Below are 20690 nucleotides of genomic sequence, written 5' to 3'. Positions count from 1 at the left end.
TTCCAATTGCATATATTTATACAAAATTAGATCTCAGATAACCAATCTTCTTACAGTATACCTACAAACTATGTACAGTTTCTGGAAAAAACAAGTGCTCTAAAATAACAAAGGAAAGCATCTAAAAGAAAAAGATAAGGATTTAAACATCATTAGGCCATGATGTTTAAAGGACTGGTGCTCGGTCTATATGCTTGAGCAATAATCAACAGGGGAAACTTGTGTAATTCTCTAATTATGAGTATACCACAGCCACTTCTGCTTCTGAAACAAAAGCAACTGGACAACCTGAAGAAAGGTTGCTTAGCTGAAATAACCTGGGCAAACCTGGCTGTACAGAAACTACAGTTTCAGCGAAAATAATCCATTCATAAAACTGATCTTTTAAACAATCTGGTTTTAAACAAAAAGGCACACTTATAGCAAATCTTCACAAAGGAGAGAGAATAAAATGTTGAGTATTAACAGAAAAGAAGCATTAAAAATTACACATAGACACATTTTAAACAAAAATAATTTATGCTTCTCCTTGGGGAAAAAGATTTGCTTCTACAAAACTCACCTCCGTGTTCTAGAAAAACCCGAACACATCTTTCCTTTCCTCTTGCTGCAGAGAAATGAAGCAGAGTCCAGCCATTAGCATCTCGGCCATTTGGAGAATAGCCTTGTTCTAACATCTTTCGCACTGTGTGGACATCTCCAGCAGCCACCGCAGCCTGAATCTGCAACTCTTCCTGGAGTTCAGGGTTCCTTCGACAATGATGGTGTAACATCCTAGCTGAGTCCACTTTTTACAAAGGATTCATTAGGTCACGGGGAACAGCCTTTAAGAAGAGAAGGTAGAAAATGTAAAATTTAGAATAGCTGGTTCCTGATACTGTGTCCATTAAATATTATAGAACATTCCATTTGCTAAATCAGTAAACCTTACTAATGACAGTGCATACTACTAGCCGGGTGTGGTGGTGCACACCTATAGTCCCAGCAACTCAGGAAGCTGAGGTGGGAGGATTACCTGAACCCAGGAGATCAAAGCTGCAGTGAGCCATGACAGCACCACTGCACTCCAGTCTGGACCACAGAGCAAGACCCCATCTCAAAAAAAAAAAAAAAAAACCCACAAAAAAACAAACTAGCAAGATGATACAATATATTTTAAAACCTTAAGAATCTAAACAATCAGGCCAGGCACAGTGGCTCACTCCTATAATCCTAGCACTCTAGGAGGCCAAGGCAGGCGGCTCACTTGAGGCCAGGAGTTCGAGACCAGCCTGGCCAACATGGTGAAACCCCGTCTCTACCAAAAACACAAAAATTAGCTGGGTGTGGTGGCACATGCCTGTAATCCCAGCTATTTGAGTGGCTGAGGCACAAGAATTGCTTGAACCCGGCAGGTGGAGGTTTCAGTGAGCTGAGATTGTACCACTGCATTCCAGCCTGGGCAACAGAGTGAAATTCTATCACAAAAAAAAAAACAAAAAAAGAATCTAAACAATCTGGTGATTAACCACATGATAAAATTACTGAAAGGAAAAGTAGTACAGTGAATTCTCATACTCTCTAATAGTTCAGAAAAGAGGACTGTACTAAAACCGAATATAGAATGAAATATCTGGCCAGGCACAGTGGCTCACGTCTGTAATCCCAGCACCTTGGGAGGCCAAGGCAGAAGGGATCACTTGAACCCAGGAGTTCGAGACCAACCTGGACAACACAGTGAGACCCTGTTTCTACAAAAAAAATACAAAATAAAAAAATTAGCCAGGCATAGTAGTGTGCACCTGTAGTCCCAGCTACTCGGGTAGAAGCAAGAGGATCACTTGAGCCTGGATCGAAGCTGCAGTGAGCTGTGATTGTGCCACTGCACTCCAGCCTGGGATACAGAGCAAGACCCTGCCTCAAAAATTAAAGAAAGTAAAATGAGACCTCCTTTATGGAAACAGGAACAGTCCAAAGTGAAATGGTAAAAAGTTGCATCTTACGCGTGTATACAAAAACATTTTTAGTGTGTTTTTAAGTTTTTAACTACATACAGCAAACTAAACTAACAAGCTTCTGGAAAGCAACTCCAGGTGTGCTAACTGGAAGGAATAGATTAGACTCATCTCTTAACTAGCAGCCTCTGTTTCTAAAAATTTTTTCAAGTGTGATACAGCCCTTTAAAGACATTTCTGTTCTCATATGTAGGTTAGACATCTCAGGATAATCTTGCTACCAACAATCATTTATCTTGCAAAACTTATTATAGACTGTATAAAGGTAAACTTAGGGCTAACTTAAGTTAAATCGTTACAACTTAAGAATACAAATATCCTATGTTGTTTTATACATAGGAAATGGTGTCATTACCTACTCATAAGTATCATGACTAAGTGCTCAACTTTAAAAATATCAAGCTACTTCTACAAATAGCTATTTCCTCAGAGAAGATTGCCTCCTTTTTTTTTTTTTTTTTTTTTTTTTGAGACAGAGTCTTGCTCTGTCCCCCAGCTGGAGTGCAGTGGTGCAATCTCGGCTCATTGCAAGCTCCGCCTCCCAGGTTCAAGCCATTCTCCTGCCTCAGCCTCCCAAGTAGCTGGGACTACAGGTGCCCGCCATCACACCCGGCTAATTTTTTTGTATTTTTAGTAGAGACGGGTTTTCACCATGTTAGCCAGGATGGTCTTGATCTCCTGACCTCGTGATGTGCACTCCCAAAGTGCTGGGATTACAGGCTTGAGCCACCGCGCCCCACCACAAGATTGTCTCTTATTTCTTCTCTCAATTCCTTCACAAAAATTGTCCCTTCTCAGAAATTTTAAAACGAGAATCCTTTCAGAATAGGTTTTTGCTTATTCTCAGTTATAACAGAAAATGCTGAAGACCATCTGAAGGAACTAATGGAAACTTACTATGCTCACAATCATCCTTAACAGATTTTCTTTTTAATGAAGTGATTATGTTGGCACTTAAAATGAGGTCTACCACACAAGAAAAAGACTGAAACAATATGAAAACAAACCTGGGTTTTCTTTAGTGAGTGGTGTATTTAGTACACATTAACCGATTTAAGAGAGAAGTAAAAAAGTTAAATGAGTTTTCCCCCAGAACAACACAGATGATCAATGACCCTGAGTCAACTCACCTTATGGAAGAGTGTCCCTTCTCCTGATGTATGGATTGCCTAATAACCATTGTGCACATACAGCATCGTGGGGAGGGGCTTCAAAATATGTCCAGCTTGCAGAGCAAAAAAGCCTTCTTGACCTAAAAACAAATAAAAATAACAATCATAGGAAAATTCCTTAAAATAATAATCATAGCTGTCTGCACAGTCTATCTTTTGATGAATTTAAACTTCAGGGCTTTACAATAAATCTGTAGAGCAGAGAAAGAACTCAGATCAACTCTTACAGAAAATAACAAGATTATTATTTCTGTAAGAAAATAATCTTGTTATTTTCTGTAAGAAATAATTTAGTTTCAGGATTTTTCCCCCAAAATGCAGCTATTTGAAAAAGAGCAAATAAAAAAAATAATAAATCACATATTTGGAATTTAGATGCAAACATAGATTCTTCATTTTCCTCTACTGAGAATATAGTTTCAGACTTGCTTTATCTGAATTACTTTTTAACTGACACCATTAGTCACCTGCACTTTCTAAACAGGACTTAAATGAGAATATGTGTGCATTAAATATAGTAGGTGGCCTGGGTTAAAATAAAATCTGTGACAACTAAAAGGAGACTGTGTCTTTAAATGCTTTTTCTTCACATGCCCTAAAGGCATCAAGTCAATCACTTTGAAATTGTTATTCCTCTATGCATACACCAAACTAGATAAAACATTAACAACAGCCTTGCCAGGTTCCCCATGCGAATTCCGAATAAACTCTCTCTACAACTAAAAGAAAAGGGATCATTCTTCTTGTCAATTAAATTTCAGCTCTGTTAATTCCATCAAGGTTAAAGACACAAAGTGACTTCCACACAAAACTCAAGGAATTACGTATTGGGAGAACTACTACCCCATCCCCCGATGGTGGGTGAGCATCACTTAAACCTTCAGACAAGAAAAGGTCAGACCACTTAGCAACCTGGCATGTGGCAGTTGTATGTCCTGCCAGCTGCACACCAGAATTTTCAACCAATCCAAATTGGTATATCCACTTCTCTCTTTTCTTCTATTCTCATCTACTTTTCCTTGTCAAACTTCTTCAAGGAAGGTAAAGAGTTTGCCAACTTGCTCTTGGAAATAAAATTTGTTTTAAAATTCTATTATTATTTCTAAATAAATGAGGCAGACAGGATCAGAACAAATCCTACGAAACAAGCTGTGAAACATGCAAAAAGATCCTTATACAAATGGCTGATTCCAAGACTGGAACATCGCACAGTGCCAGAAAGCAAGGAGGTGCTCAAAGAAAGACACCACGATGGGGGAAGTCAAAGGGACACAGGAGCCAACTGAAAGATCCCTCAATAGCCAAAAAGGGAACAACTGGAGCAATACTTAAAATAGTACCAAATGACAAAGTACAAAGCAGATACCAAGAGTTCACACTGATACAAATAACTGATTGGATAAATAAAGAGGGGGAGAAACACATCTGTTGTTCAGAATTCCAAATAATTTGTATAGATAGTCCCTCCTCAAGGTGGTGACAAACATATATGTTAATACAAGACGTTAATATGAGAAACTGAGTGTCGAGCATCTAGGAACTCTGTACTGCCTTTGTAATTTTTCTGTAAATCCAAAGCTTTCCTATAATAAATTTTATTTTAAAATGCAAATCAACATCTCCAATGATGAACCTCACACATTGCCACAAATGAATATGCTACCACTTTTCACATGAGCTACGTCTACATTTCAAGAGTGAACATTACTGGACTTCTCACTTCTAAGTGTGTCCTCAGCACCCCTTGCTTCCCATAAGAAGTTAAAATGACCCAATATAGCTTCAAGCCTGTAAGAATTCCTGTGGTTGTTGCTGGCTTCCAACTACCCATCTCCACATCCACGGAGGCAGCTGGAGGTGACAGGGAAGAGGGCATGAGAGCTGAGCAGAATAGGAAATGGTGTTAATTTATTAATAATATCAAGAGAAGGCCTGGTGGTAGAAGATGAAGTGGCGAAACTATTTCTCCCCACAAGAAAGATGCACAGGCGGTAGCAACTTGTGATAATTCCATACGAGCTCCTTCAGTCAAACAAACAAATATCTACGGAATGCTTCACAAGTACTTGGCACAGTGATAGGGTCTGGCCACAGGTAGCACCTCCAGGTGGTATTACAATAGAGTTCTGCATACTTAAAATGAATTTTTAAAAATCCCAGACATTCTAAGATTATTTTTCTCTTTTCTGAAAATACCAAGTGCTATAAACAATAACCACAGGTTTAAACCAAAAAAGTACTCCCTGCATGTACTAGTGCATCAGTGTTTACCAGAAAAAAACATACACACAAGTCATGCACACATGATCCCTGTCAGTGCACTGCTTTGAATTGTGACAGACAATAATTTATTATAAAAGACCCCCAAATAGTCAAAAGCATGAACAAGTAATTTCCTCTTGGTATTACTTTATGAGAGCTGCGCCTGACAGAGTAGGGCTAGTCACATGTGTATAAATGAAGACAAGACCATGGAGCTGAAAAGCAAACACAATATCCAGTGGGAAAGATGTCTATTAAAAAACGACAGAGGAAGTCCAGAGATGAGAATAGAAGAAAGTCTATTTTCCCTCAGGGAGTTTACTAAAAAACGGATAGCTCACGGAAGTCACCTATAAAATAAAAAACGAATATAGCAAAGGAAGTAATTTTCTGGTTTTTTTTTTTTTTTTTTTTTTTTTGAGACGGAGGCTCGCTCTATCGCCAGGCTGGAGTGCAGTGGTATGATCCTGGCTCACTGCAACCTCTGCCTTCAGGGTTCAAGCGATTCTCCTGTCTCAGCCTCCCGAGTAGCTGGGACTACAGGTGCGAGCCACCACGCCCGGCTAATTCTTGTGTTTTTAGTAGAGATGGGGTTTCACCATGTTGGCCAGGATGATCTCAATCTCTTGACCTCCTGATCCACCGCCTTAGCCTCCCAAAGTGCTGGGATTACAGGTGTGAGCCATTGTGCCCAGCCAGGAGGTAATTTTCTAAGTTATGTATGTTCAGTTAAGCTTTTGTGGACTCAGGAGCTACTGATACTCTGAGGGTATGATCTTTAGAAATTCTATTCTAGGCTTCAATCAGAAGGAAAAAAAAAGCATACAAACAAGGAAGACTTTCTTTTCCACTCGGGGTCAAAATAAAACAATCTAGGCTCCAAGCTTTAGTACTACTGACCATATTAAAAACTACTAATTTAGAAATTCAAATACATTACCATCTAATTTCCACATAGATGTCAAGTGTAGTTCATTTAAACCCAAAACTTCTTGCTTCACACAGTTAAAAGTCTATACTGATAGAACAGAGTGAAGAATAAAATAAACATAAAACAAAATATGCTTAAGACCTGTCCAAAGTTACAAAACCTTCACCAAATTTGACCATATTTCCCAAATTTCCTTCAGCATAAATGATTAGACATTAATGACTTTTTGCATATTATTATCATTAAAAGTCCACAGTTTTGATTAAGTGATGTAAACTGAACTGTGCTTTCCAATGTCACATAAACTTAGAAACAAGATATTGGCTTGCTGCTCAAAGAAAGAAATAAGCATTTCTTTGCAAAGTAAACAAAAATACACGCTGCTAAGAAAATAAATGCAATCAGCAACTCCAATGACACTGGGTCTGAGGAAAAAAAAAATCCTTCAATGGTTCACATTCACAAGATCTAAGAGGGAAGACGGATGTGAAAACACTACACGGCCCTACCAAAATGGAGAACATGGCTGAGACGCCTGTTCACAAGCTCTGCTAATAGGATCAGGAGCCTGGAACCCAAAATAAAGTAGAAGTGTTATTTCAGTAACACTCAACAAAATATAGCATAGTGGTTATGTTCCAAAACAAATAAAGGCATTAGTATTTCCTCCAAATTACTGGGCCACCATATAACATAAGGGTTTATTACCATGCACAACTTATCCATGACTCACATAAATTCCAGCAGAGAAACCAGTAACTTTCATGAAGTGTGGATGAAGCAACAGAAGAAATTTTAGAATTCACTTATCCAGACCCAACTCAAAGCTTAAATCACAAGTATTATAACAATGAGGTCCTGTCAATATTATCCTATTAACCCAGGTCTGCCAACACCATCTTTGCAGCCTGTGTCAGTTCCTAGAAAGTTTGCAAGAAAGGAGACAATCATCCTACATAAGAAGTGCATTCAGTTGATTATGAAATGGAAGGCTGCAAGTCAGGTAACAGATATGCCAATATAAATGATATCTGGCTTTAGACCTTTTAGGGATGAGGTGTATCTCTGTGTCACCAAAGTTAAACATGAACGAATTAAAGAAATATTGTATGCGTCACAGTATTAAATAATTGTAAATGACATCACTTTATGTGTAAAGAATGTAAGTACTGGCCACAGTATACTAAAGATGCATCGTTGTATATCTTCAATTAAAATCAATTATTCGCACTACATGATTATAAATCTATATTTGGTGACCAAATAAATTGGACTTTTTTAAAGCCACATGATTGGCAATAGAATTAATACAAAGCTAACTGCCAGGTTAAAAAATGTAAGCTACCTAACTAGCCATGTTGGTAAATAAATACCCAAATTAAATATTCTAAATGTCTGGTATAATCTAGACAAAACTCTCTCAATCATTCTGATATTAGAAACATGACAGATGTTGACAATTTATATATATTCCCTAATCTTAGAAAAACCATTAAAAAATGAGATGATCCAATACTATTTAAGCAATGAGAATGAACTGGCTGAGAGTCAGAGTAAAGCCCTCTTCTCTCTTACCTTATATACTGGAATAGCCACAGACTCCCTCCCTTACCATCTCAGGTGAAACTACTTCTTAGAAATGAAAGCATCCTAGAGTTAAATCTAAAGCTGAAAAAATATTTAACTGAGAGGCTTGAATACAAAACACAGTACTTCATTTTGATCTTTAAAACATGCTTCAAATATTTTAGCATTTTTTAAAAGTTCTGAAGTAATCATTAGGCCATCTCCCTGGCAACTTCCATACTTACATAATAAAAATTAGCCTTTAAAGATTTCTGCTTAGCTTTTACTGAAATGACATAGTCAAGTACTCCTGATTCCCCACATATACATACAAAAGCTGCCCTAAGTATTCATCAGGGAACAGTCATTGGTAGATACTGATTCTAAATCCTATTCCCTAGAATCTCTTCTTTTAGCATGCAGTTCCATGTCTCAAGAATATGTATACCGCAGATCCCCTTAAAAACGTCTTTAGCTATGTCTTGAGAATTAACAGAATCAGTAAAGATGCTAATTTCTTTTTGTGGAAGGCAGAAAGTCCAGTGGAACATAGGAAATCAAAAATATTAACTTCTGCTATTTTAAGTACTTCTCCTTGTAACAAAAATTCCCTAAACAATCTGGGATATTAAAATAACTCAGATTAACAAGTCACTTTATACTTTTGCTACTGGACGTTAGAAAAGTCATTCATTTGGCTAATTTTGGAATTAAACCTTGTATAATTTTCATGCTTATATCCCCTTTTTAGGAATTACACTAACGTCCTAAGTTTACTTTCAGTGCATATTCAGAAGCAACAACAAAATATGGCAGAAGAAATGTGATCACATGAATTGGATGCCTAAATTTCAATCTAGCAAACTCTATGTAAAGGTTTTAGAAAGATAAATCTTTTTTATAGAGTGCTAAAATTAAGACCCAGATATGTAAACACACCAAAAGGTTCCTTTGTTTTTAAAATCCTGAGTCAAATGATTAATAAGATATTGTGTAAATTTTTAAAAGCTCTTCTAGAAAATCTGAGGTGTAACAAACATTGTTTGTATCTTTATAAGTTTCAAAGCCCATCCACATTTGTCACACACAAACACACAGAAAGCCCAAAGAGTTAATTACGCCTAAGTGCTTCAGGGTAATAATGTTGCCTTCATACCATTCACACTCTTAAGGTACACAGGTTGGCTTTCTAGTAGGAAATAAAATCAAATTATTTTCTGAAACTCATAAATCTCAGGCCAATAATTTACCTTTCTCTACCAAATCGATGTCAGTTCGATAACTCAAAAGATTTTTCTGATGCTGGTAGAAGAAAGGTGATAGGAAAGAATAAGGGGGAAAACAGTAAATTGTGGTTTAATTAAAAACGAAAGTCGTTCAGAATTAACAAGCAATTAACAAGGAATTGAGGAATTCCTATGAGAGTAAGGAAGGGAGGGTAGCTACAAAAAGGTCTCAAAGCCTCAGAGCAGAGTAAATGGCACAGTGTACCAAAAGATAATGAAAAACACAGAAACACACTGTACAGAGAGAAAGTGGGAAAATACGTTACTGAGTAGAGAAGTTATAAAATGTTAAGGATCAGGCACGGCTAATGTTTTTATTTTTCCTGGGAAACTGGGGGTGGGGGGGCTAGAAAAGGTTGCATTCCCAGGCAACCACCCTGAAAATAAACCACTGCTTAATGAGGTAGGGGCCAGGAATAAACAGTGGGGGAGGGGAGGGCTGGCTCATTACCTTTATAGACGATGCTGGTCAGAGGCACTGTGCCTTCTGCTTCTCTGATAGGTGGGCAGACCCGTTCCTGCTTTCGCGTCCTCTTCAGCCAGCTCAAACCTAGAAAAACAGAAACCAGTGAGTGGTGTAGTGCCTCAGGGGTGAGGAGGAGGGGGCTCTGAAGAAGGGGGAACTCAGGAAAGGGGCTGGAGAGTGGCAAGAGCAGGCAAGAAAAAGCAGAGATTTTCCTCCCTCCTTCCTCAGCCAGCCCTCTTCCCTTCGGGAGAGGTAAAGGACTTTACCTGTCTCCTCAGCTGCTGCTTCTCTTCCTCCTTTCAGCCTCCTCTACACTCACCAACTTCTCCATAGAAGAAATACCCCAGGCAGGGCCGGACCCTGGCGTTCCTGAACCTCCTCGGTGCCTCACGGCCCCAGCCCGGCGAGCATCCGAACAGACGAGCAGGCAGGAGGTGGCGATCCCGGCCGCCGGGCAGCCTTGGGGCAGGGGTGCAGGGAGGCAGGGAGGAAGTCCCGGCTCGGGTGGGGGGGCAGTCCCGGTCCAGGGCTCGGAGCAGGGGGCTGCCGCGCTCCGGGCCGGAGGCTTCCAGCTACGGAAGGACCCAGGAGGTCTCGGGACGGCGAGGTCCCAGGTCATACGGGGCCCGAAGTGCCAGTCGTGGGGTCTCCGGACAGGGGGCTTTCGAGATGCACTTTGCACTGGGCCACCCCCGCCCCCTCCCTCCAGCACTTTGGGGTCACTGGGATGGGACCAAGCCTTCAGCAACCAATCAGCGGCCGCAGTGGAGCCTGAGCCTGGAGCCGTAAACCAGGTCCGGGATGGGTGGGGGTGGGGGGAGTGGGGGCGACTTGGTTGGTTGCTTGCTTCCTTCTCTCCTCCTTACCCCCAGCAGCCCCCACCCTCTGCCTGCCGTAAAGTTGCCTCTGCATTCGCGACAGTTAAGGGAGGCGTGCCGAACGAAGCAGAGATTCGTCTCCGATTGGTCTCACTCACTTCCCCCTACAGCTTCCCCGTGGTGGCTTCCGAGGCTCCGCCCCTGGCGGAGGGACTCAAAGCCGTTGCTAAGAGACACTATACGCCGAACGCGGGCTCTGCGCATGCGGAGGGAGGGGCCAGCTTGTACTTTCTGTGAACTACGGTGGCCCAGAGGGAGCATTTGTGTTCCCTCGAATGGCGGTGTGAAGAGTGTTCGCCTGAGCCAGATCCCAAGCAGGTAACCGGGAGCGGCCGCTGAGCTGGCAGCAGGGGAGGCACGAGTGCGGCCAAATGAGGGACTGGTTCAGGGCTTAAGGCTGGGAGGGCAGCAGGCTCCAGGAAGCAAACAAAGGGGTGCCCTGTCTCTCCGCCCCTGTTCAACGCTTCTCAGACGCAAGTACCCGGTCTTGGCGCGGCTGTTGGTCCCTGAGACCCCGGTAGCTTCCAGGCTGCCAATGCCTCCCCTAGAGTGGGAGAAGGGCCTGTCTTTGGGATGGCGATGCCGGGCCAAGGACTTTCCTGAAAGGATAGCAACGTTGGCGGGTTCCTGTGAATGAATGGAGAGGGGGCGTGGAGAAAATGCGAGATAAACTGATCAAGGCATGTTTATTAAGCACTTTATATTCATCTAGCAAGTGTTTACTGGCCACAGTTCTAGTCCTTGGGGAGACAACAGTGAACAAGATAGTGATTTCGGGGAGACATACACAAAATTATCAGATAGGGATGGGTTATATGAGGAAAATCAAGCAGAATGGTGGGATCGATTTTGACCAGGACGTGATGGGCTATATTAGATAGGTAGTGCTATGGTGTGAATATCTGTCCGCTCCATAACTCATGTTGAAATTTAATCCCCAATGTGGCAGTACTGAGAGGTAGAGTCTTTAAGATGTGGTTGGATCATGAGGGTTCTGTCTTCATGAGTGGATTAATCTATTCATGGGTTAATGGGTTATCATGGAGGTAGAACTGGTGGCTTTTTAAGGAGAGACTTGACAACACGTGAGCCTGCTCAGCCCCCTGACCACGTGATACTTAGCAGCGCTGCCTCCTGACACCAGATGTGGTCCGTCAGTCTTAGACTTCCCAGCCTCCAAAACTGTAGACAATAAATTACTTTTATTTATAAATTACCGAGTTTTAGAAATCATTTTATAAGCAGAAGGAAACGAACTAAGAAAGATAGGAAAGGTCTCTGAAGAAGTGACATTTGAGCAGCCATCTGAATGACAAATAGCCAGCCATGCCAAGGTCTAGGGAAAGGATTTTGCCAACAGAGAGAATTAGAAATGCAAAGCCTCTGATGCCAGAATATGCTTTGCTCTTTACAGGAACTGCCAGAAAGAAGGCTAGGGTAGCTGAAGCAGAGTGGTGGGAAAATGACTGGTAATGAAACTGGGGGGTGGGGCATAGAGGTAAGAATGACTGGTAATGAGACTGGGGCTTGGGGTATAAAGGTGAGAAGACGCCAAGAGTCAGATCTTGAAGGGCCTTTGTAAGCCTTGTTTAGGAGTTTGGACTCTATCCTAAGGAAAGTGGATTGGTTTTTCAGAAGGAAGTGGGTGTAGGGTGGGCCAGGATACAACCACTTTGGGAGGGATTGGTTGCAGTTGTCCAGGGTAGAAGTGCAGTAGTGGCAGTGAAGATAGATTCAGCTTTTTTATTTTTGTCCCTTTGTACTTCCCAGCAATCATATTTCATAATTTCAACTTTATAAATTTCCATTTCTCCTTGAAATTGGTAGCTGAATTATAATTAGAAACAACTTATTCAGGACTATTAAATGGTATCAATTTTTAATAGCTTTCGGTCTTTCAATTCTACCATGATTTTTCCCTGTTTTTTTTTTTTTTTTTCTTAACAGCAGGACTCCAATGTAAAAAATAAAATAAAAGCGGTATTTTATTAGTATTGTTAAATGAAATGTATAGGAAGCCATTGTTTTAGATTAAACTCCTGCACTAGGCCCAACAGACCAGGCCAAATCAGAATGGAGTTGCTGGTGCTAGCTGCCACATAATCAAACAACTTAGAAATAGGCCAGTTGTCAAAAAATCCAGAAGATACAGAGCAAGGAGTCAAGGGGGCCTGGCTTACCTGAGCCAGCGTGATAAAAAAGTCTCTCCTCCATTTTGTCTCTATAAGGAAAGTAACTTTGAAATGACCAGTCTGTCTTTTATTCTCTTTTTGCTTCTTCAACCCTCTTCAGCCCACCTCTGCTCAGCTAATCAGAACACCTTTTCTAAATTTTCAGTTGAGATGCTGCCAGATTCATGAATTGCTAATAAAAGCCGATTACATCTTTAAATTTGTTCAAATTTTGTTTGTTTTTGTTTTTGAGACGGAGTCTCACTCTGTCGCCTAGGCTGGAGTACAGTGGTGCGATCTTGGCTCACTGCAACCTCCACCTCCCAAGTTCAACCAGTTCTCCTGCCCCAACCTCCCCAGTACCTGGGACTACAGGTGTGCTCCACCACACCCAGCTAATTTTTGTATTTTTAGTGGAGGTGGGGTTTTACCATGTTGGCCAGGCTGGTCTCGAACCTCTGACCTCAGGTGATCCACCCACCTCGGCCTCCCAGAGTGCTGGGATTACAGGTGTGAGCCACTGTGCCCAGCCTCAAATTTTGTTTTTTAACAGTTCACATATAATATATATGTTCAGTTTTATAACATTTACTAATTATAGACTCAAGAAGTTTTGAACTCCAAAAAGAAGGAAAAAGAGGCAGAAAGAGGTGAATAAATATGTAAATTGTTGTGGAGAATATATTCATTCTTATAGCAGACTCGGCACCCGTGCAATTCATATGGTGTGTTTGCTAAATGATGGTTAAGTAGAGAGATGGGGGGCTAAGAACTTGTTGGTGAAGAGCCTAGAAACAGAGTTGTCTCCTAATTCCTAGTTCTTTGTATTTCTGGCCATTTGTTTTTCATTTAAAATCCTGCCTTCGAGTTAAACAACCATTTTTCAAATGATTGAAGTACATGATTATATTATAACCAAGTAACATCATGTTGTCAAAGTTTTACAGAATGTGCTACTAGATGATTTTAAATTGCTTTATTGAATTGGTGCTATCAGATTTGCTAATTTTTATAACTTTTTGTTGATTTGTTTTTTATCCTCTGGTGTTGAAACAGACTTTTCATTGATGTAAAAGCGGTTTAGATTGTGGAGTATTTTTAACAAGTTAATATTGATTAGGTTTTAACAGATATACTTCATTTCCCATTCACTTAGTTAACCATACAAAACTCACAAAAATGGGAACATCTTACAACATATAAGTGAAATAATTTGGGGTAGGTAGGAAGCTTAATTCATGAAACCCTGACTCAATCAGAATTGAGTTTATTTCTTGAGTAGAAAAAGACTTTATCATTGGAAAAATGCCCCAGCCCCACTGCAGCAATTCTGATTTAGCTGGTCTCCAGGGAGTCAAAGGCTCATGGATTTTCCTAATGATCCAGTGATGTTGGTGTCAAGGTCAGATTCCAAGGTCAAGGACCACTGCCCAGGAGGCTGTGTCCTGGCCCATAAAGCACTTGGTGGTGGAGAGAACGAGCAGTTTATGCTCTAGTTGGCAGTAGGCACTGTTCTGGGCAGTAGGCTGTTCTGGGCCTGCAGGTGGTGTCTGGGGATCTTGGTGTAATAAAGAGGGCCACCAGAAAGACAGATGCAGCAAAGTTTGGAGCCCATTTTCTGCCTTGTTAGCCCAACTTAGTTCAGCTGTACCTGGCAGAAAAGGAGATGGGGCTGGGTAGACAAATTATATTTCAGACCTTAGTCATCACAGCAAAAAGAATGCTGAAAGAAAGGAAGCTAACTGGAGGCTTTTGAGTTCCTTATAGTTCTTGCCCTGCTAATTTAAGGGATTTTGGTCTTCCAGGGTAGTTTTAATTTGTACTCTACCACAACCATTTTAAGATGGTACTTCAATGTGTGTTGCTTCTGTCAAGTACGTTGTCAGATGTATAATACGGTAAAGACTGAACGAGCTCAGAACTTAATCCCTGCTATGGATACTACTGTTTATAGTTTTTTGATACTACATTTTTATTTTAATTTAAAATTCAGAACTTAAAATATTACATGGTATTTTAAAAGTTTTTTGAGATCAAAATGGTACTAAAATATACTTCGGGACTGATTTTAGGATTGAGACATATACACTACTAAATTAATCTTCAGCTAGGAATGTATCCCACAAATACAAGTACCTACTGTGTATCAAATGCTGTGCTAGGAGCTGGGGAAGAACCAAGCAGACAACTCTTAACAGAATTTACAGTCTAGTAAATCATACAAATCATTGCACAGATTGTTAAAGTGTAATTGTGACACATTCTGTAAGATATGGCACCAGAACTAGAAGACAGAATATCACCGGAGGACCTACCCCTGCCAATGAAAGTCATATTTAAGTCTAAAACAAAAGGGAAAGTGGGCGGAAGGAGAAACATTATGTCAAGGCCCAGAGGCTGGAAGGAACCTTTCAAGGTTAATAAATAAAGACATACCGAAGTCCTCCTACTTGGGTTCTATAGGTGTTTTCACATATAAGCCAGTTGATTTTTGCAAATTTTTGAGTATGCTGCTATCTGAGGTAGATAGATAATCTCATTTTATCTATTGAAAAATCACATCTTGTCTGCATACAGAATTTAGGAGTTCAGTAAAATCTGGACAGTATCCCATCTATAGACAGTTCCTAAATGCTACCCTGCCACTGGTGGTGGGTTTGTGGGGGCAGATGGAAAAGGGACAAGACATAGACTGGAAAAGGAGAAGACTAAGGAAAACCTTTCTGTGAAATATTTCATTCTGAACTACCACTTAAAACATACAGTCATAATTTAGCAACTAAGTGTAGAAAAGTATCATTCATATTGATACATTGGAGAGTTTCCATTTATTTAAAAAAATGCTTAGCATTAGCATAATATGATAAAAACCTAAGGAGCTCAGATTCCTCATCAATAAATCAAGTAGATTGCACAGTGGTTCTCAAAGCATAGTCCCTGGTTCAATTCTTGGGCCCTCCCCAGACCCACTAAATCAGAATCTCTGGAAGTGGGCCCAGCCATTTGTGTTCTAATAAGCCTTTCAGGGAATTCTGATGCTGCAGTTTGAGAATTATCTCTAAATTATCTCTGAGATTTTTTCTAGTATGAACACGTTATGATTCTAATGTCCAGCATTAATCTGTGCTATGTTTAAAAAAAAAAAAAAAAAAAAAAAAAAAAAAGGTTTGCCTTTGGAGTGGTCACATAATAGAGCTCCTTGAGAAAGATACTGTTGCCAGTAGGCCAGGTCAGGTTCTTCTCTGCACAAAAGAATTTGAAAGGGAGACCACAGTGAAAATGTAGGTTTGTTACAGAGTGAAAGTACACACTCAAAAGAGGAGTGTGGATATGCTCAAAAGAGGCATGTAATGTGGTCTGGGCTCACTACACAGATAGGCATGATGAAGACACAAAGTATTCTATAATAAAAGGAGAAGGTTTACAGGAAATGGGCAGGCAGTTCCCCGAATAAGGGTGCCACCCTTTTCTTGACTAAATGTGATTAATCTGGAACTGTCATGGCTTCAGGTACGTGGCAGGGAGTGGGAGGTTTCCCCAGGGAAGTTTTATGGTAATAGGGGCATAGTGCAGCCAAGAGTATGCATTCGGTCAAGGTTTTGGCCAGCTTGGATTTAACCAATTGCAGCAGGCTTCCTCTTTGTTACATTCTTATCTGTGCCTGGTCCCCAGGTAGCCCTTTCCTATTGGCATAGCTGCCGGCATTCACCTATGCAGGCTTTTAGCTTGCATATCTATGCTTGCAGCTTGATTTTTCAGGCCGCTTTTTGTTAGAAAAGAAATGATTTGGGGGCTGCTTTTTATTAAAAGGGAAGCCTTGCTGAGGACTCTCTTACCCTCACTATCTGTCTAAATAATTTCTAGCTCCTGTATCATCAGGCTGTTACCAGTATATCGCTTTGACAGAAAAATGCTTTTAAGCATTAAGTCTTTTATCTATAAGTTGATTGCCAGGCTCTTCCTTCATGCCAAAAAAATCTGGCCTCTTTCAGAGTCCTAAGACAAGAGTTTAATAGGAAGACAATTTACAAACAAGTGACAGAATTTGTGTTCTCACTATCTCAGAAGTAACCTGGAAACTTGTTAGAAATACAAATTATTGGGCCCCACCCCAGAACTATCTTATGGGAAACTCCTAGGGTAGGGCCCTGCAGTCTGCTTTCATAAACCTGTCAAGTGCATAGCACAGTTTGAGCAAAGGGCCAGTAACCACCAGCACCCACTTTAGCCCTGAAGGTAAGGAGAGCTGGCAGTTGCTGGAGCTTGAAAGTCCAGCCTGCCTTCGGCCCCTCCCACTCCAAATCTCCTGGAGCCTGTTGGGGCACTGAGGAGGGTGAAGAATGGAACTAAAGGGAAGATACTGGCACACGGCATGCTGTTGGAAGATATCTGCCCCACTTCTTTTAATAGGGGAGGGAGGTGCCCTTGTCTAATCAGACCCATTTTATTTTTTTCTGTCAAAATTCATGCAGTTTTGATTGGTGGAGGGAACCAGAATCTTGGAAGACAGCCTTGTTTTGGAGTGCCTCAACTTCTGCTTCAAGTGTCATTGCATCTCCATTAATGGAACAAAATAGATTAAGTATCCTCTTGGGCTGTGGTCAGATTTGAACCTGTTGTTGAATTAGGGGAAGGCCCACTATTGACTTTCCAGTCTATTAGTCTGTATAGTAGCCACATCATATTATGAAAACTAGTAATTTTTTTACTTTTAATATTGACCATGAAACTAGATTTTTTTTGTATTCTGAATTTAAACATAGACTTTATCTAAAGAAAACGTCCTAAAAAGTAGTGGCATTTTTGGTCACATAAAAACAAAGATTAAATTACTAGGAGCTTGTTCTTTGATAATTTCAAAATTAAGTGATGGGAGAGCGTTATCTAACGAGTAGACAGTGTACTTAGACGTTCTTCGTATTTCAGCTGAGTGCAGTAGCATGCGCCTGTGGTTCAGCTACTGGAGAGGCTGAGGTAGGAGGATCATTTGAGCTCAGGAGTTTGAAGCTGTAGTGTGCTATGCTTGCACCTTTGTGAATAGCCACCGCTATCCAGCCCGGGCAACATAGTGTGACCCTGTCTCTTAATATTCTGTAAGAAAATACTCTTAACATTTTTAGATACCGTTCTGTTCAGTTTTAGGTCTAGAGACCTTTAAAATCAAAATTCAAGTATATTTTATTTATATTTTAATTGATACTAATGAAATCCTATACATATTAATGCTAGGAATCAAAAGACTGACGTCTGAAATTTTTTTATTAAACTATTTTGAGATGATTATGGATTCATAAGCAGTGAATAATATAAAAGAATTAATACAGAGAGATACTATATAGTCTTTACCCACTTTGCCCTAATGGTAGCATCTTACAAAACAATCGTGTAATATCACAGCCAGGATATTGACACCAACACAATCCACCAGCTTATTCAGATTTCCCGTTTTACTTTTATTCATTTATGTATGTGTATAGTTAATTTTGTGCAACTTTATCATATATGTAGGGTAGCGTGTCCTCCACCAGTTCCATCATCACAAGTATCCCTTACGTCACCCCTTATAGTCCTTCCCACCAAGTGAGAGTGGCCTCCCTAACAGCTGGCAAGCACTGCTCTCTTCTCCATTCTTTAATGTCGTCATTTCAAGAGTGGAATCATACAGTATGCAGCCTTCTGAGATTGGCTTTTTTTCCCCTCAATGTACTTCTCTTGAGAACCATCCAAGTTGTTGCATGTATCAAAGGTACTTTCATTTTTTATTGCTGAGTAGTATTTCATGGTATGGGTGGACCACAGGTTGTTTAACCATTCATTACTGAAGGACATCAGGTACAGGTTTTTATGTGAATAAGTCTCCATTTTTCTGGAGTAAATGCCCAGGTGCACAGTTGCTGGGTCATATGACAGTTGCATATTTAGTTTTTAAAGATAACCACAAATTGTTTTCCGAAGAGGATGTGCAATTTTACATTCTCACCAGCAGTGTAAGAGAGGTCTAGTTTCTCAGCATCCTTCCCAGCATTTGGAATCATTTTTAGCTCTTCTTGTAGTGGTAGTTCACTGTAGTTTTAATTCTTATTTCCGTAATGTCTAATATGGTTCAGCATCTTTCTGTGTGATTATTTGCCGTCTTTATATCCTCTTCGGTGAAATGTCTGTGATCCATTTTGTAATTCATTTTTTTTTTAATGTTGAGTTTTGGGAGTCCTTTGTATATTCTAGGTACTAGTCATGTGCTTTGCAAATGTTTTTCTTTAAGTCTGTAGCTTGTCTCCTCATCTTCTTAGGGTTTTTCGCAGAGCAAGTTTTAAATTTTGCTGAGTTCCGGTTTATCAGTTTTTACATTTGTGGATCATGCTTTTATGGTCAAGTCTGAGAATGCTTTGACTAGCCTCAGATCCCTAAGATTTTTCCTACACTTTTTTTCTAAAAGCTTAAATTTTACAGCCATGACCAATTTAGGGTTAATTTTTGTAAAAGGTTGGAATTATTTTAGAGAAAGCAAAATCAAGGTCATAGTCACCTTTATTCACAGTGCCTTTAATGTTGATGAACTGTTGATGCCTGAGGAGGAACAGTGGATAGTTGATTTTTCACGAGGAGCTTGCTGGGTTTGGTACAGCCACTAAAAGTACAGTCAGCCCTCCATATCCACGGATTCCATTCCAGTGGGTTCTGCTCCCTTGGATTCAACCAACCCCAGATCAAAAGTATTTAGGGAATTGGGGAAAATTTTTGGCTACAGGATGGTGTGCTGACTGCCAGGGGAACCAGCCCTGTGCTCAGAGTTGGCGCTGAACATGTTTGGATTTTTTCTTCTTGTCATTATTTCCTAAACTATACAGTGTAACAAATGTTTACATAGCGTTTACAATGTACAGTGTCAAATATTTTAAGTAATCTTGAGATCATTTAAAATACCTACGACGATGTGTATAGATTATATGCAAATAACTACACCATTTTATATATGGGACTTGAGCATCTGTAGATTTTGGTATGCTTAGAGGGTCCTGGAACAAATGTCCCATGGATCCTGAGGGACAACTGCTCTTTGTTTTGTTCAGAAACTCACAATTCCAGAAAACCATGTCACTGACAGTAGCACTACCAACAGCATTTGATCTCACAAGATTCATGATCATTAACCAAAATCAGAGACCCCTGAAGGTCTGATTACCATGCTGGCCTATTGATTCTGGGGCTTAAATGGAACTATAGTCGGCCCTCTGGATCCACGGGTTCCACATCCACAGATTCAACCAACCTCAGATAAAAAAAAAAAAAAAATTAAGAAAAAATTAAAAATAACAATATGATAATAAAAATAATACAAATCAAAACAGTACGGTGTAACAACTATTTACACATTACTTACATTGTGTTAGATATTATAAGTAATATAGAGATGATTTAAAGTATATGGCAGGATGTGCACAGGTTATATGCAAATATTATGCAATTTTTTGCCAGGGAGTTGAGCATCCATGGATTTTGGTATCCTTGGTGGGTCTTGGAGCCAATCCCCCACAGGTACCGAGGGGTGACTATATAATTTTAAAAATTCAGTCAAATGGTTGTCCTGATTCACCTTTCAACCTGTAGTTGCTGAGTATCTTTTGAAAAAAATAATCTTAGTTTATATTGGGAAATTGCATAGTAATTGACCTTGATTTTAGATCTTGCATGGCGTGTGAAAATGATTCTGAGCACTGATATTGTTTTACAATGTGAACAGTTAAGCTGTATAAGTTACTACTTAATTTGAGGTCCAATGTTGAACTCTTGTCCTGGGCTTTTGGAGCACCAGTGGAAGTTTGAAGAGTGCTGTGGTGGAGTGGTGAAGGGCACAGGCTCTGATAATAGATTTTCTGGCTTCACATCCTGACTCTGACCCTTAAGCTCTGTGACATAACAGCTCTCTGTCTTAGTTTTCTTATCTGTAAAATGGGTACAATAAT

General features: G+C 40.1%; 3 protein-coding genes across 10 annotated transcripts in view; 2 read left to right on the top strand and 1 right to left on the bottom strand.

Annotated features, from left to right (window-relative positions):
- Positions 1–10223, bottom strand: part of ASB7 (ankyrin repeat and SOCS box containing 7) — a 47016-nt gene extending 36793 nt beyond the window's left edge. The window contains 4 exon segments of the mRNA NM_001266289.2: positions 563–824; positions 3125–3246; positions 9663–9761; positions 9944–10223. Of these exon segments, the coding sequence (NP_001253218.1) occupies positions 563–773 (211 nt within the window). The 5' untranslated portion in view covers positions 774–824; positions 3125–3246; positions 9663–9761; positions 9944–10223.
- Positions 9651–10805, top strand: LOC144329737 (uncharacterized). The gene is made up of 3 exons (XM_077938766.1): positions 9651–9779; positions 9981–10471; positions 10666–10805. Exons 1-3 carry the CDS (start codon positions 9674–9676, stop codon positions 10723–10725), a joined length of 657 nt encoding a protein of 218 aa, XP_077794892.1. The 5' UTR covers positions 9651–9673; the 3' UTR covers positions 10726–10805.
- LINS1 (lines homolog 1) overlaps positions 10806–20690 on the top strand; it is a 29922-nt gene continuing 20037 nt past the window's right edge. For 6 of the 8 annotated variants that reach the window (XR_013395370.1, XM_077938765.1, XM_077938764.1 and 3 more), the window contains exon 1: positions 10806–10873. The gene's annotated coding sequence lies outside the window, so the exon portion shown is untranslated. Of the gene's footprint in view, positions 10874–16940; positions 16963–20690 lie in introns of those variants that run through there. The other 2 variants (XM_015143179.3, XM_077938763.1) reach the window with 2 other exon arrangements.

Source organism: Macaca mulatta, chromosome 7 (genome assembly GCF_049350105.2).
Source record: "Macaca mulatta isolate MMU2019108-1 chromosome 7, T2T-MMU8v2.0, whole genome shotgun sequence".
NCBI lineage: Eukaryota > Metazoa > Chordata > Mammalia > Primates > Cercopithecidae > Macaca > Macaca mulatta.
This window is presented reverse-complemented; position numbering and strand designations above follow the sequence as displayed.

What these genes read in the sequence shown, in the direction of transcription:
- LOC144329737 (XM_077938766.1), top strand. Translation starts at nt 9,674, where the DNA reads ATGCTGGTCAGAGGCACTGTGCCTTCTGCTTCTCTGATAGGTGGGCAG. An exon ending in ACCTAGAAAAACAGAAACCA is followed by an intron (nt 9,780 to 9,980) that starts GTGAGTGGTGTA and finishes TCCTCCTTTCAG; the next exon opens with CCTCCTCTACACTCACCAAC. An exon ending in AGCCTGGAGCCGTAAACCAG is followed by an intron (nt 10,472 to 10,665) that starts GTCCGGGATGGG and finishes TTCCCCCTACAG; the next exon opens with CTTCCCCGTGGTGGCTTCCG.